General features: G+C 57.0%; 1 protein-coding gene across 1 annotated transcript; it reads right to left on the bottom strand.

Moving 5' to 3' along the window:
- Positions 1-6,430: 6,430 nt before the first annotated feature.
- Positions 6,431-14,017, bottom strand: BESB_027850 (uncharacterized protein; the record flags this gene model as incomplete). The annotated part of the gene is made up of 12 exons (XM_029361459.1): positions 6,431-6,969; positions 7,391-7,517; positions 7,836-7,988; positions 8,516-8,689; positions 9,189-9,288; positions 10,021-10,146; positions 10,854-10,923; positions 11,445-11,482; positions 12,075-12,170; positions 12,611-12,711; positions 13,153-13,220; positions 13,387-14,017. The coding sequence occupies 12 exons, from the start codon at positions 14,015-14,017 to the stop codon at positions 6,431-6,433; spliced, it is 2,223 nt and encodes a 740-aa protein (XP_029215359.1).
- Between the last annotated feature and the right edge of the window lie 2,342 nt (positions 14,018-16,359).

Raw genomic sequence — 16,359 nt, 5'->3', positions numbered from 1 at the left:
CTTTTTGGTCGCGTAGGCGACGCGAAAAGAAGCCTAGAGGGGGCACACGCACGCTTGCGACAAACAGGAACGACTGCGAGGGAGAGGACGCCTCGCGAGGCTTGCGCCCGCAGCTCTACAGGCACGCCGGAGGCGATCGCCTCGATGAGAACCACTCAGACGCTTGTTCAGACACAGAACGCCGCGGAACCCCTGGGGGTCGGCGCTGAAAGGCGAAAAGCAACAAGAAGATGTGCCTTGCGGATTTGCACAGCGAACGATGCTGCCAATGACCCGCAAAGCCTGCACAATGCATGCACCAGGCAGCGCACCCCAATCACGCAGTGCTCGGTTGACGGCGTCGACAGATAAAGAGAGTGAGGCACGCAACTGGAAGTGGGTCACGGGAAACGCTGAGTCATCTTATCCGCGGTACACAACGAGGCCGTCAAGCAAGAGTAAGCCCATCAAGCAAGAGTAAGGCCATCAAGCAAGAGTAGTAGTCACAGACACGACGCGACACAGACGAGACGCCCCCAGCTGGGCGCCGGCAGGCTTTACGCGGCGGAGCGGGAACATGCCCGGAAAATCGATGGATCACAAGGCATCACGATGCGGGTCGTGAACAATATCAGAGGCACGGGCCGCGAGCGCTCAAACGGCAACTGGCGGATGAACTGACTTGCGCAGAGACAGGCCGTAACAGTTCACAGGATGACACACGCGCAGAGCTGAGCTCTCAGTCAGATGAACGCACGGGACTCGTGTTAGGAACAGAAGGGAACTGACGGCAAACGAAAGAGGTTGCCAACACGGAACTGCTTCGATGCCACAGACACGCGTCATGCAGCGGGTCCGCTAGGTTGCCAACACGGAACTGCTTCGATGCCACAGACACGCGTCATGCAGCGGGTCCGCTCTCGGTGAGAAACGCACTGAGAGGAGAATTCTACAGAAGCCACATGCGAGAAAGACAGGCTCAGTTCACGAAGCTCTCGAGACTGCACCTGACAACACCTTTGAACGTTCTCGTGGCGACGCGCCACATTCGACGACTCGTATGTCGCCAGCGTACGAAAATTGACGCACTAAAGTGCACAGCTGGAACCAGGAGAGCTGGTTCAATTGCTTACAGCAAGACTGAGAATGGCTACCAGAGTTGTACCAATTTACACAAACTACACTCTTGTACTCTTCAGCATGGAAAACCGATTTCGCCCAAGCGCGACCGCGAAACGCAGGCTTGAGACTTGTCCCTGGCACCGCGAGGCCGCACTGGATGATATGACGATACCGTATGCTAGAGAGAAAAGCAACGTGGCTCTCTCATAAGCGCAGCCCTCCACTGGACGCGGAATACCAATACCCTACCATGCCCTCACCAAGAGGATACTGCGACCCCGGAAGATATCTCTGGGCAGCGTACGAGACAAAAGAACAGAGTCGCTTTCAGGGTCACCTGATGCTCACGATTTGAGCAGTGGGAGATCGGCGAAGAGAGTCGAGCCCGCAGTTCCCAAGACACAGGAAGATTTCCGTTCTGTGGAACAAGCACCACGCGAATTTTCGCCGCACTGCTGCAGACGCCAGGACTATCCCCAGTCACTCGGCACTACGTAGACCGCACCGGCTGTAGTCCGGGAGACATATACGAGGGAATTCCGCTCAGACGAGTTTTCAAAAGATCGGGGGCGCGGACACTCTAGCGTAGCTGCCCAGAGAAAGCGGCAAAAGCCGAAGACGGGGAGCTTTATCGGCGGCCAAGTTCTCACTCCTTGCTTCAGTTAACATGGGGGACGACGAGCCAACATACAGCGAGCCTGCTACCAAGACACACTTGCTTGGGGCACACACGCACTATGGAAAAAGCACAGCTTCTTCGAGCGAGTAAGTTTCACTTGTTGGAGACAGATCCCGACCGTCTCACATCACGTGAAAGCACCTGCAGCGCGTTTCGAGTCCGGTCCCTCCCTCGATGGTGCGCATATAACTCGCGCTTCCTCCGGTCTGATTCTGTACAAGCTGCCAGAAAAGATGCCTCTCGGTTCGCCCCGGCTCTCTCAGTCCGCCCGCCACAAAAAACTCTGTGTCGACGCAGGAAACGAAGCAGCCGCGAGTCCCTAAACTTCACCAGAGAAGCAAAGCCTCAACCGGAGCGTAGACGCGACCCATGGAGACGAATTTGGCGAGGCCGGGCCTCATGCCGCCTCTGAGAACTGTCCTGCTCCACAGCAAGCTCTGGGGGCGCCTGCAAACGCAAAGAAGGCACGGCGCCCGCTGCAACGTGGAATCCGCCAGGATAGCTGAGCACTAACCGACACTCGGCCGCCCCGCCACGGCCACAAGATCTGTAGGACGCGCTGCAGGTGCATTCCCCACAATGATTCAGAGTATGCGGTACAAAACGCGGATGACCCCAAACGTGACAGCGTCACGGTCACTGCGGCTCCGCCGCCAGCGGCGATGTCTAGGGGCCCCTCGAGGCCGCCAGACAGCAGAGGCGGACGCAGGGCGGCACCGGATTTGCGAGAAATGGTGGCTCTGTCCAACTAGGAGGAAAAAGTCCGCTTGTGAAACATGTAGCACATCGGTGCACTGACGCAGTGTCGGGTTCACCACGCGGGAAAAAGTGCTCACCACGTGGGAACGCCGGCCGAAGGCGCGCGGCACCGACGTGCTGCCTTGGAGATTTGCGGCGTCCGCGAAAGCTCCGCACGCTGCAGTCTTCCTTAAGTCCTGCGGACGAAGAACAGAGTGTTCAGACACACACATGTGTAGACTTCGAGACGAGTGACTACGCGGCCGCAACTCGGGCAGCATGACCGCAGGCCCCAAGATTTAATTTGTGTGCGGCGCGATTCGTGGACGACTTAGTCTATTTGGGCTCCGAAGTGCAGGGCCTTCACGCTACGCATACTGCGAGAAAACAAATGACGCATTCGACGCAAAACTGGAGACGTTTGAGACCAGCACCGCAGGCAAAGTCCCGTTCCCTCCGCGACCACTGTGCAGTTGCGTGTCGTCGGCATTGTGATTTGCAGGCGAAGCGGAAGGCAACGCAGAGCACACGCTCCGAGTGCGCCTTCTGTTGCGCCCCACTGAAGAGAACAGAAACCCCACTCAAACGACGGCGAAGGCTTCTGGGCAAAAAGTCGCTTTCTGCGGGTCTGGCGGTCGCCTCTGGCCCCTCGCGCCTCTCGGGCGCTGCGGCAACAACTGGTGTGGCGGCGCGTGGTCTTTGAACTTACGGGGGCGAGACAGCGGCGGACGACGGTGGAAACCTCTTCGATGCGGGCCTACGGCTGAATTTCCGCTCGCGTGAGCACCCAGTGCGTGGAATGGAGGGAAGGACGGAAGGGAAAAAAGACAAATTGGAGGGGCGGAAGTGCACGGCCTTCCGCGCTCTGGTGGTGGTGGGCGGCAGGCGAGCGACCCAGGAGATCGGGTTGTGAGCATGGAGCAGGGAGATGGCGGACTGTGTTCGGCCGCTTAGGAGGCGCGAGATCTCAGCAGCATCGGAGAAATCGGGAGGTTCGCGCAGCAGAAACGGAAGTGAAGGCCTGGAAAATCGAGAGCGAGACTCTCGCACGTGAGGACGACGCACAGAACGACCCACACACACGAGGTGAGCAGTAGTTTCCGCAGCCAAGCGAACTTTGCGAAACGCTGCGGAGCGGGGCGACGAGGACTGGGAGATCGGCAGGCCAACGCAGCTTAGAACAGTGTCCTGCAGTCACCTCTCTGCATGCTCTGGGCGGTGAGGTGCCACCGCGAGCACGCAGAGGAACCCGACAAATCGAGAAAGTTCGACAGCAGCTGCGGTTTTTGAGAAGCACTCATGCACTTCTGCGCACACGCACGCAGGCAGCAACGCCAAAGTAAACGCAGCCCAAAGTAGTGTGCTCGGGTTGCCGAGCACACAACGAACGCGTCGAATTGCATCCAACAGAGCCCACGGCGGGTCGAGCCAAGGCTCTACACGTAGTTGCGAAAACGTAATTCCCGAAGCCAGGAACACAGAGAAGTGCAGCCTTGACCCCAAGTCACACTGAGGGGGCCGGGGGAGAAAGTAGATCAGTATTCTTTGGTGAAAAAGCGCCGTACTCCCTTTAGAGCGACGCGGGATAGAGGACAGAACAGCACAGAGGCAGAGACAAAGGTATGCGGCGATATGTGCCGCGCAACGCTCCAGCCTGAAGAACTCACGGACGTCGCGGCTAGGATCCGCGAGTGGAGCGGAAAGGTGAAGAGAGACGAAGCCTGTGATCATGAAATACCCCTGTGCATACGCAAAGTGCTATACACGCTCGTACGAACGAAAATGGACTACGCATCGTCCAACTACGGTTCTGTTTTTTGAGAGCTCATACACAGGAGTTGCCACTGTGTCCTTCGAAGAGGGGAGACAAAAAAAGCATGGATTCAACACATGCATTCGCTACTGTTCTAACTGCTTCATATATTACCAGACAATGAATGGCACGTCACAGTCTGGTGTCTCTCAGCAAGGCTTGAGGCTCCACCGTCAGCGAGATCGTCAGCAGTGCTGCACGGAGGCACCCGACTGTCACAGGACACATCGAAAGATGCTCATATCCAGTCCTGCACCAATACCGCGACAACAGAAGATCACTGGCAGCACTGCAAACCCTGTCTCCATGCGAAACAGATCCACGCCTCTGTCCGCTTGGGAGGCGCTTTTCTTTCTGCCACTTGACCACACGGTGGAAACTCACAGATTCACTGCCAGCACGACAAAATGGGAAGGGACAGGCAGTAGATCGTTCTCGTAGCACGCGTGCTGGTGCTGCGAGGGAACGCCGCCAGAGGAATGGTTTTTGTGTCGCACACCGCTTTTTTTGCGTCACCAACTGAAAAGAACGCAGAAGACGCTTTTCGTAGAAAAAGCAAAATAACGGAACTTGATTGGGCCCAAATACAGTCAGCAGAGAGACCAACGCCGGCCCTCGAGGCACGGCACGAAGCAGCCCGTAGCTGAGCCCGGTGGCGCGCCGTTTTTGACGTCCGGCGTCTGGAGACGCCTGACAACGCAAAAGCGATAGTCGTTCTCTTTGGACGGAATGGGCTGAGCAGGAGCCAAAAAGCGTCCCTAAAACTGCAAAGCAGCGAAGGGACGGTAGCTTGAGAATCCGGTCCCTGTAGATCTGCGCGTTCTCCGTAGAGATCGCGAGCCACGGAAAGATCTGGCGCATTGTGCATCGTTCGCCACATTCTACCAGTGCCTAGTAATAGTATTCGTTTTCGGGTCGTTCTATTCTCTCTCCGAGTTGTTTTACGACTTTCCACGGCACACCAAATTCGCGGTTCAGCAGCACCTCGAAACGCGAACTGGGAGCCCACCTGGGGATCTGGGTAAGAAAGCGCCACAGCGACAGTGAGGCGCATGGTCATTGACGTTTCAGCAGCCGCGCACCCTGCGTGTAGACATCGCGTGCCGATGTGCCGGCGGATACAACCGTTCTGCGTTCGTGCCAGTTGCAGGCGGTGCACTAGGAAAATAGTAACTATTGTGGATATAGGACCAACTGAACACCACGTATCAATGTAACAAAAATAAAGGGGCTGATCTGGTTCGACAAGGCCCACCACAGTCCAAACATCTCGTGACCAGTTCACAGCTTTTTCTGATCTTTGCATCAGTCGCAGTACTCTACGAGAAGACGCCGGGACGGCGAAAAACGTCGTTTAATCTCTCCTTTAACAGTCCCTTTGACGGGCGCCGGCTCCGCGCTCCTTACCAGATCCCGTATCTTAGAGCCTCGGGACTAAAATACCATGTTAATCCGTAGAAAATGCATCACTCTGCGTCGCCGGTATGTGCGAACTCCAGTACTGCGCCTCGTATGGGTTCACCCATCTCCCTGCGACAACGAAACGCGTTTCCTTTCTCTGTGGTTGCGGCGAATGAATCGAACGAAGAAACACCGGGCTCCAACCTACGTAGGTGTTTCGCAGGCTTCGCTGTGCAAGGTAACTGGGCCCATCCGTGTACTCAATCACACGATATCGGCTTCTCTTTTGTCCAGCCACTGCCCCGTGGCACCTCACATGGAGACGGCTCCAGTGTAACGCGAACACAGTCAGCCGCAGTTCTCGGCCTCGCATACTTGCGTCAGTGTCTCTATTGCTCTAGTGCCATGCACGGAGGCGTCACGACGGAATGCAGGACGGAAATCCTGCCAGCAGGGGGCGCGCGTGGGGCTGTATCGACGTGTGGATGCCGCACAAGCATCGCCAGCAGCGCGTGTTCACGCGGTAGTGGTTCCTCGACTCCACAAAACGCCTCTGTGCAGGCAAACAGGTGACTCTGTCGGCGCCACGCTCGTGACTACACGCACAAACTAGCAAATGCGCTGGCATCCCTTTCGAACGATAGACGCCGCTTGGGCCATACCCCCGGACCCACGACGCCTCCTCCCACGTTTGCATCCTAATCTATTTTCACCACACCGGGTCCTCTATTCTTGAGTTTGACGTGCTTGTTCAAGAGTACCGGCCGCGATGTGTACTCTCCGTCCGGGCTATACTGGTGCGCATGCACGACGGCCTCCATTTTGCGCTGAAGCGACGCTGCCTGCGGCCGTATTTCCAGAGTCCGCAGAGGGTCGCCAGCAGCCTCCCTCGCGTCGTGAGAGTCTAATCGCACGCTTTGTCTCTTTGGAGTTCCCCGCGGTTTTGTAGCGTCCGCGCTACCAGCGTCGTCGCACACTGCCCCCGGGCTCTGCCGATCTGCCTCCGTGCGCCTCGTCCACCCGCTTTCTCGCTCATCCAAGCAAGCGGAGGAACCTGTCTCCCGCCCCAGCTCCAGATCGCCCACAGGCTGACTTCTCGCATGCAGTGTACGCTGATCCGCCGGCATACCAGCTGTTCCTTGCGAGTCCTGCTGGCGCGCCTCGTCCAGCAGCGCCTGCGTCTCCAACACTAGCCCATCCAGGAACTTCAGGACTTCAGCCCAGTGCTCGTCGTCTCCTGAGTGCAAGTCCCGCGTCACAAAGTCCGGAAAGCCGCGTGTATGAGTACGTGAGGGTCGGGAAAATCCCCACTCCAGCTTTCGACACACCGACACTATGACAAATTCACGGCTTTCGCTGGCTGCGACTTCGGATTTGCCGCGTCGAACTTGCTCACTGTCTGGCGAGCCAGTTGCAGATGTGTGCGGCACAATGAACGACGCGCGGCTCACCGCAGATAACCAATTAGGAAAAACGTATTCACCCACGGACAGAACTCATGGCGAATCGGCTTCCAATAATTACAAAAGATGCATATATATATATGCATGCATATTGGTAAATACACGTACGCAGGTGTACACATTTCCGTGCGTGTGCATGCACTCGTATCACGGAGTTTTAACCCTCGAACGTAGGCCAAAATGGAGGCGGCTTACCGAATGCTCTGAAGGCATCCCGAAGCTGCAGAACGTGCGCGAAGCGCAGCTGGCGGAGGGCCGCAACTCGATCAGCTAAGAGGAGGGCCTCGGCTTTCGAAAAGCAGTCATAATCGTGGCAGTCGAGCTGCGAACAAAACCGCAACAAAAAAACAGACAATCCTTGAAGCATGATCAACAAGCGATGCATCGACACCCTCACCATACACCGCCAGTCTCCAGCTGGCGCTGCCTGACATGCACGCGCATCTGTCGGCGGGCATCATGGGTCAATCGCCTATAGCGCAAAGCGCCGCCACGAACATACAACGCAGAAGCCCGAATGCCGCACACGGTTGACCAGGATAAATGTCTGAAGAGATGCATACAGATGAGCTTGGGCAAGTATCGCGTCGCGCCGTCCGCGAAATGGCGGTCTTCCCAAACGGGCCTTGTGGTTCCTTACCTTGCTGAGGAGATGAATGGCGACCGCCATGCCTGCGACCTGCGTCTTCTGGAAACACCGGGGAAGCTGTTCAGCGATTTCTTGGAGAAGCTGAAGCCCGGTGTGCGAGAGGCTAGGCAGGCGGTAGAGGCAACAAAGCACTCGCAGGTAGAGCTGCACCGCCACACCAAAACCGCACACCAGCAATGCGCATAATCCAGAGGCAAACTGCGTCATCGCCAAATTTCCACCACACGACCTGCCACGATTGAAGATAAAGCCAAAGAGGCACCCCTACACGCGCCCCGCAACTAAACAGAGCCGTGGCATCCGCCTGCATGGCGACACAGGCCGCCATGCTTGGACGGAAGAAAGAATCGCAACACCAGGATGGACAGGCAAGCGACGCTTCGGGTGACGGCTACACAAGCGTAAAAGTGGTTACTAAAAAGACCGGATGCCGTTGCGTCATCGTCGGGAAGAAACCGCTTGCGCAGCTCCTTTAGAAAGAGGGCAACCCGTCCCCGCGAAGCATCAGACGCTTGCCCGCGTCTGCAGTTCACCTCCATTGCAATGGTCGCGAAAGGTACGTTTCCGACCTTCCACGAGTCGTCGATCTCCCTGCCCAATCCATCGCCTAGGCTGCGATTGCTGCGCGATAACTCGAGTCGCTGCCGGATGACACATGCAGCACTTCTCACCCCCAGTACAGCGTCAGCCGTCGCAGCAGAAGCCGCATCCGCTGCGGATCCGTGAGACTTAGATGCGTTGGCGCTCCCGGGGGGGCTCGGCCGCCGCGCGAGGAGAGCAGGCAGGACTTTCGTGTGAATGAAGAGGGAGTCATAGTGACCTAGCAGAATGAGAGACTCCAGCACCTGATCGACGGCCGACGCAGACACACAGACAGACATACCACCACATAGACACAGACAGACTGACAGGCAGACATACCGGGAGAGAGACGGAAAGACAGACATACACAGACAAGCAGACGGTACACAACGCCGGCGGACGAGACAAAAACGCCGATGGAAAGGGCTCAAGCCCAGTCGGCAGGATCAAGCGGGATCGAGGCAAAGTTGCCGCGTCGGCACGCAGGCTCGGCGAGCTCTGCTGCACCACATGCGGCATGCATTCCTGCTCCACACCTCCCACCAATGCGCCTCCGCCCTCAAGAGGCGGCGGAGGGGCGCGTCAGCCGAGAAGGCCCAGGCGAGGCTCTCAGTGACGCATGGTAGTGCATGCAGACGCGCCGCGGTTTAGTGAAGTCCGACGACCGCGAGCACACAGTCTGGAGGGCGCTTCGCACGCGCGAAGGAGCCCTGAAAGTTCTCAGAAAGTAGTGGCCGCGAGCCGAAAGTCCAGGCTCCTCACCTGGAGATTCTGAACGAAGCCAAAGGGCCCCATGCGCCCGCGCAGAGCCCGCAGAATCGCTGCCACGCATCGGCTGTCTCGGCGCTTCTTGTCCTGAGGTCTGAAGCGAAAACAACAACGAGACAGTCAAGGGCGCCAAAGACGTGAGCGAGGCGTGCGCGACACATCGCAAGAGAGACACGGGTGTGCCCCCCTGTCCTGTTTTTCGACGCCCATGCCTCGATATACTGTACATTACACAAACGCGCAGACATGCCTCCTTCTTGCTATTTGTTGCGTCGACTGCGACACGATTTAGCAGTCCGCATGCATTCTGATGACGCGCGACGCCGTCTTTAATCATGCGACACATTGGGCTACGATCCAGGCTAGGCACATCTTCGCATATACATACTTTGCCTTGCGTCTTGATAGTGCACATTCCCTCCTGGATGTCTCCGCCATGTACTACGTCTCGAACATACCCACTGTGGAATAAATTACTGTAGGAGGATATCGGATCAACGTGAAATAGCACCCATGGAAACTATGCCGCAGATGGAAGCTACAGGAAGCGCTACACTTTTACGCAATGCCAAAGACGCGGATAGTCGTGTGCTACTACGCATCCAAATAGATTTACATGAATATATATATATATTTATATATGCAGATGCAGATGACGGATTGCGCCTTCCGTGATGATCTGGCACGGATTACGCCCTATTTCCAGTCACTGGGCGAGACAAAAAGACGCCTCCCGCGGGCTTGAGGAGACTCCTTAGGCGCACGGGCTGACGTGGCGGCCGCGCAAATCTCCCCGTCCCCCCGCCAGACAGGCCCAGAGACTCACAGAGCGGCCTGCATTCTGCTGAGCCCGAGGAGAAGGCTGAGAAGTTCGCAGCCGCCGAATTCGGTAATACGTCTCTCCGCTTCCGCCGTCACCGCGTCAAACAGCTTCCCCTCGTATAAGCCGACGCTGCAGCGCACCCGTCGAGCGCCACACACCAGACACTGATTGAGACAAAGAACTCCGCCTCCATCCCCGGACCCCTCATTCCACAGGAGTGGTCACGACACGCACGCAGCCGCCTGAGACCGCCCCATCGTCGGAGGGTGGTTCAGAGACGCCGATGAATGCTTCTCCTTGGAGGCACACAGCTCAGCCCAACAGAGAAAGGAAAGCACTCCCAATCCTTGAAACAACATTTGCACATGTGCATGCTCATCAACCACGAGGCGCAACTGTCTCCAGCAGGGCGTCTGCCTTTCTTTCGCCTCCACGTTATATATGCATAAGTGTGTGTGTATACATTTATTTACATATCTATCTATCTATCCATGTATACATGGATGTATGCATTCATACATGGTACTCTACACACCTCGATGCAGTCCTCTTGCGTGCGCAGAAGCACTGTTTCTCAGACTTTAATTGACGAATGATGCATGGTTCGCTGTGACCGCGAACCCCGCACGAGCATTGGCGTCTATCCGTGTATCTCCGCTGCAGGGCCTGCGCGCGAGACGCCTGGAAGAGGCGCCGGAGACTATCAAATACTTTTTTATCTACTCTTCTGCGGCCGCCGGCACTGCAGCTTCGGACGCGTCTCGCATCACCTCATGCGAAACGTTTCAAACCGCCGACGACGTTGTGGCACGCGCGCGATGCTAAAAGGCGCTTACCTCGCATACGACGTGCAGACATTGGCTAAGGCAATCGGAGTCAAGTCGTAAACGTACGGAGGCAGCGCTCCTGAACCAAGCCCGAGACACAGCCTAGACGCATGAACCTACATATGAGCTTATATCTGTGGCGGACAGACGCATATCTAGATGTACTTTGGCTTCGTCTCAAGCGTGTACCAATACGCAAGCGCAGAACGTGTCCCCTCTGCTCAACTAGTCATCCGACGCGCTGCGGGTTGCGGGCGCAGGAGAGACTTCTCCCCTCGAAAGAATCGCGCATTCGCACGGGCGAAACTGGAGAGAAACCAGACCCCGAACGCGAAAGGCCGAGCGCCTGCGGTGAAACCAGCGTCTGCGGGCATGCCTAGTGTGCCATGATGCATATACTTATGCTTGCGAAGCTCCGCCTATGCGCTGCCCTCTCTGGCGGGCCGCATGAAAGCAGCTGGAGCAATGACACGACATTCCAGACAGGATGATGCATCAGATTCTGTAGCCTGTAGCATGCTGTCGCAGACCGCGCAGGGAGACGAGACTCTTTCCGCCGCGATACGCGCGCGCGATCGCTTGCTCAGGCACGCTCCTTACTTGCGACAAGACGAAACAGCTCCTCATCCACAATCCGCCTGCATACCCCAGACCCACTCACACGCCAAAAAGGCATCGACAAAGTTGCTTCTGAAACTTGCTTTTCGCAAGCGTAGAAAATGCCGCAAGTCACCAAACGCACGGGACGGTGTGGCCTAAACTCTGAACCCTAAACTGCATTTTTCGCAGCGAACCATCCGAAGTGTGAGGGTCCTCCGAAATGCAGCCGGGGCGGTTAAATAGACACAACAACGGATGTGCCGCGTCGCTCCTCCTTCGCTCGGGTCATGCACCCAGTCCGCTGACAAAGACCGCCACCGCCAGCAGAAGACACGCGTGGAAATATACATCCCCACCCGCAAGCCCAACACTGCCACGAAGATCTCAAAAGACAGACGTGCAGAGCGAGAGCTCAGTCTTGTCTGCAGCGGCGCGACTCGCCAGCGTTTAAAAGGAATTTCGGAGACGACCCAAACCCAGCAACAGCGGAGCCAGCACATCTGCAGGCGACCTAGAGCCATAAAAGTGCACTTTAGCAGAAGGCGCGCGTGAAGGACAGGGCGATGGCTCCCGTCACAGCAAAGACACAGCCGGCGCCGCAGGGCAGCGCAGCGCAGGGACACGACCTACAGCTTAGAGTAGGCGTGCGCGATGTTGACGAGGTCCTTTGGCCGCAACTCGGAGAGCACGTGGGGAAGCTGCTTGGCGAGGAGTGCATGCAGCTGCCTGAACACGAATGCGTCGATCGCACATCCTGCAAGTGTTTGTCGGCCTCACTTCAGATGCTGCACTCTTTCGTCGCCGTCTGATCTTGGACGTGGCTCTTTGCTCGCCGTCGGTCGCCTCAGGCAACGACCAGTTGCCGCCGCACAAAGGCCCGCAAAGGGCATACACACATCTCATATATTTGTATTATTTTTATTTCATCACGCGTACGCGCAGATACGTACGCGCAGAGCCCGCCCTGGTTACACGTAGTCCTACGTGCCTACACCTACACCCAAATACGCTACCTTTTTGTATAAACAGATTTGTGCTCCTGCATATTTTTTTTGAAGAGCGTGAGCAAGGCAGGGGCCGGCAGGAAAGGAACGCTTGGAGAGGACGCCCTCCGTTCTACGCCGTCGCGCAAGGCTCCTCTCTGGTTGATCACACTCGTTCCTTACTTGTCAGAGAAAAGGAGCTTGCCGCAGGCGACCAAAATATTCACAAGGTCGACGCCGCGGAACGGCGACGAGGGAGGCTCGCCGCCGCTCCCGGCTTGTGCCTGCGAAGACGAACCGCGAAAGGAGGGAGCCCAGCAGACGCAGCCACGCATTCGAGAGGAAGCTGCGCACGCGGGGCCGGACACCACGCTGGAATGGAGACAAACGCACATCTCATCGGCATGCAAACTTGCGGCACTGCGCGTGCTTCAAATAGGCGATACGTTAGGTCGCGGCAATCGCGCGGGCGCACCCCGAAGGATCGCAAATGGAACTTCGCTCAAACACATGGACCATACATATATCATATTTGTATGTATAGATATATATGTTGACTGCACGTGTTTGAGCGTAGGGCCCTCGCAGGCGTGTAGAGTGAGCGTCACAGACGGAGTGCCTTCCCGTATACATTTAGAGACAGCGAGGAGCGGATGGCATGCGGAAGCCGTCCAGCATTTCCAGCGGACGACGACTGATACGCAGGCGTGAAGAAGAGGACTTACGATGGCAACAAGGCGCGCAGAGAGCTGGGAGAAGAGATTGAAATCCTGGAGTTGTCGCAGCGCGTAAACTGCAAAGACCACGAGCCACAAAGAGTCACAGCGTGAAATACTCAAGCGAAGCCCGCGCTGTGCCGCCCGGTGCGTACAGCCTGCAACCGCCGAGCCAACAAACCAGAATAACGATGAATGCGTCTCTATTTAGAGAGAAGAATGCCGGTTCTGGGTGCATCTTACCTCTCAGGAGAAGCCCAATCTGCTCCACGGTCATTTCCTCGCAGATGTCGCTTGTCCGCCGCGACACGTGCCGCCAGACGTGGGCGTCGAGAACGCCCTCGTGGAGGAGCTTGCGGGCAGCGGGCGCCACCTGCTGGGGCCCGAGCGTGGGTAGCGAGGCAATGAGAGCCTCGCAAGAGGATGGGCGCGAGGGCGAAGGCGCAGAGGAGAGCGCCGCGGAGCGAACATTCAAGGCAAAGCTCGACAGGGGCAGCGAGGCCAACAAGGCGCGGCTCGGCGGAGGGCCTAGAGGCAGGCGACCGGCGCGCGGCGAGTGAAGAGACAGATAGAAGTGAGGAGTCTGAGGCAAGGCTGACGGCAGCGAACACGCCAGCGAAGAGGCAGGGGACGACGCAGCAGAAGACGCGCCGGGCGAAGAGGCAGAGCGACGAGGAGAACAACACGAGCCAAGACGAGTGGAAGATGCAAAATCTTCCGCAGCATCCTTTCGGGCAGGGAATGGGCTGTTTTCCGGCGAACAGGAGGCAAGAAAAGAGGCAGAGGACGCAGGTCGTGGCGGAAACGCTAAACGAGAGGCGCAAGAATGACAGAGAAAGCAGAAATGCCGCGGTCGCGCGGCCTGGAGCGCCATGATGGGGACAGAAGAGGTGCCTATACACGCAAGAGCCCTAGATTTTTCTGCGTTTCACATGCGTAGATATTTTCGCTGAGACGAGGAAGAGCCATTAATTTCCGTGCGACACATTGCCGTAGCGACACGGCGACAGGATGGCAATGTTGTTCTCCTGATTCTTGGAAGCACATCCGCGTAGAATTTCGTGCACATGCGGCGTAGGCCTACGCGCACATGCTAGGTACAGACTCCGGGAAGACACGCAGCAAGAGCGTAGTACTACGCTGTGGCCGCAGAAACCCACTACATCCCCAATGCTCATATTCACATTGTTCGCCCGGGGAAACGCGCGTAAATGCAGATACCGAGTTGTCGCCCGCACGGCGAATTAACACACTCCGCATTCTGGCACTATTCCGACCTCACAAGAAAGCGAATTTCCCTTCACGTTGATCTCACTGACGACAGGACGAAAACAATGAAGAAAAACAGCGGCGCGAAATTCCAGCTTGACGCCGAATGCGGAAACAGAATGCTCGTGGGCTCCCGTTGACCCCTTAGCTGCAGGGGTATAGCCGGAAGAACATCTGGCAATGTTCCGTATTCTGGCTACTTGAAGTTTGCCTCTACATTTCGTGTAAGAATCTTGCGCTATACTGTTAAGGTGGGGAGAACCAAATGCGCCAACGTAGAAATCGACAGGAGTTCATCGAAGCAGCAGACGAGAGACTCACTCTTTACCCAGCGTGCAGGATCTGCATGTGTCGCCGTGTCTCCTGAGAGGGGTCACACGCCTGCCTTCTAGCACCAGAAAGAGTGCACAGATGCTGTCTCCCGTCTGTTGCAATCACTTAGCTTGGAATGCCGTTTCCGTGAGACTTGGACACATTCCATCCCCTCCACTCTTGGTTTCATCGTTCTTTCAGGCATCTGTTTTTCTTGAGCCTCCGTTGAACCGCGGACAGCTCGCGGTGCTTCTTTTCCCGTATTGGAACGCACACGTTGCCAAGAGCGCCTACCAGTGAAGACGGGAGCGCTTTGCCTTCATCTCTTCCCCCAAGGCGCAAATTGGAGAAGCAACATGTATGAAAGTCTCATATAGAAGAGACAGAACTTGTTGCTGCCTTCAGTGCCTCACAGAACAGGACTGACGGCGGTGTATGTACAGCTTGGGGCTTGCCGCTAGTGGCTCGCGTTTTTGTCGCGACTTCTCCCCGGTTTTAGAGAATCGATTCCGGGGCTTTACAGCTGTCACTCGGGTTTTCTTTTCCCGCGGGAAACAGGAAACGTGTCTGAGTTACATGTCTGCTTCGCTGGTTTGCTTCTGCGTCTTCTTTCCCCTGCGCTGCTCCAGCTGTCAAAGCTAGCGGAACACGCTGAGCCTTCTTCTCCGCCATTCGTGTCGAATACGCGGTGCCTCGCAACAGGAACAAGCTCGACTTCCCCATGATCGGTCTAATTTTTTCCAAAAAGGCTTGTCAGTACCCCCGCTCTGAGTTTTTTCTGGCTTCGCAGTCCGCCCCGCGGCGCTCTTTCGCGAGAGAGGTTCGTTGCCAGCCGGCAGCATCGGCACCCCAAGCGCCCGCCGATGCGGCATCTCTTATGCATCGCTTACAGTCTGTGGTTCTCCTAATATCACGCGTCAGCGTGGATGCCATCCATGCGCGGACGTTTCGCTGTTAGTGCAGGGGCTCCTGTGCCAAGCTTCCGCTGCGCCCGTCGCCCGCTTCTGCATACGTTCTACAGCCGTGCACCGGCTGTGGGCTAGCGGAGACCCTCTGCGACCGCAAGCGAAAACAGTCTCCACCATAAGTGCCGGGGGAAGAACCAAAGAGTTTGAGCGCATGCACGCGCGCACCGCTCCACCTCTCCTTTCTTCGCCTCTGTTAAGCCTTGCGAATCACATGCGTGCGTGTACGCGTCAACCTGCAAGGGCGTTTTTAGAATGAGGCAGACCAACGTCTCGCCACGCTAGTATCTTTGCCAGGTCACGTGGCTCAGTGGAACTGTCCGGCGTGCAGAGAGATGTGATTGTCTCGGCTCACGCGGGCACTGAACGAAAATTTTTGTGCGCGAGTTTTGGCGCGTAGACCGTCGCATCCTTCACTGCACTCGCTTCGCTGGCGGGGGGGTATCCGACGCTGGCTCCCGGCTCTGGGTCTCTTTGTCACATTCTGCTTTCTCGTTTCCGTCTCGCTTCAGTCTCTCTCGCCATTAGTGCCCGCCCGCCATGCCGCATCTTCGCGCGACGCCCGCATCGTGCTGCCCTCCCGCAGGGGGGGCGCTGCCGCTGCGCCTCTGACCGCCTCGGGCTGCACGGGGCCTGCGGGATCCAGACTGGGTTCTCGAAAGCTTCATCT

This window comes from Besnoitia besnoiti, assembly GCF_002563875.1.
Source record: "Besnoitia besnoiti strain Bb-Ger1 chromosome Unknown contig00015, whole genome shotgun sequence".
NCBI lineage: Eukaryota > Apicomplexa > Conoidasida > Eucoccidiorida > Sarcocystidae > Besnoitia > Besnoitia besnoiti.
This window is presented reverse-complemented; position numbering and strand designations above follow the sequence as displayed.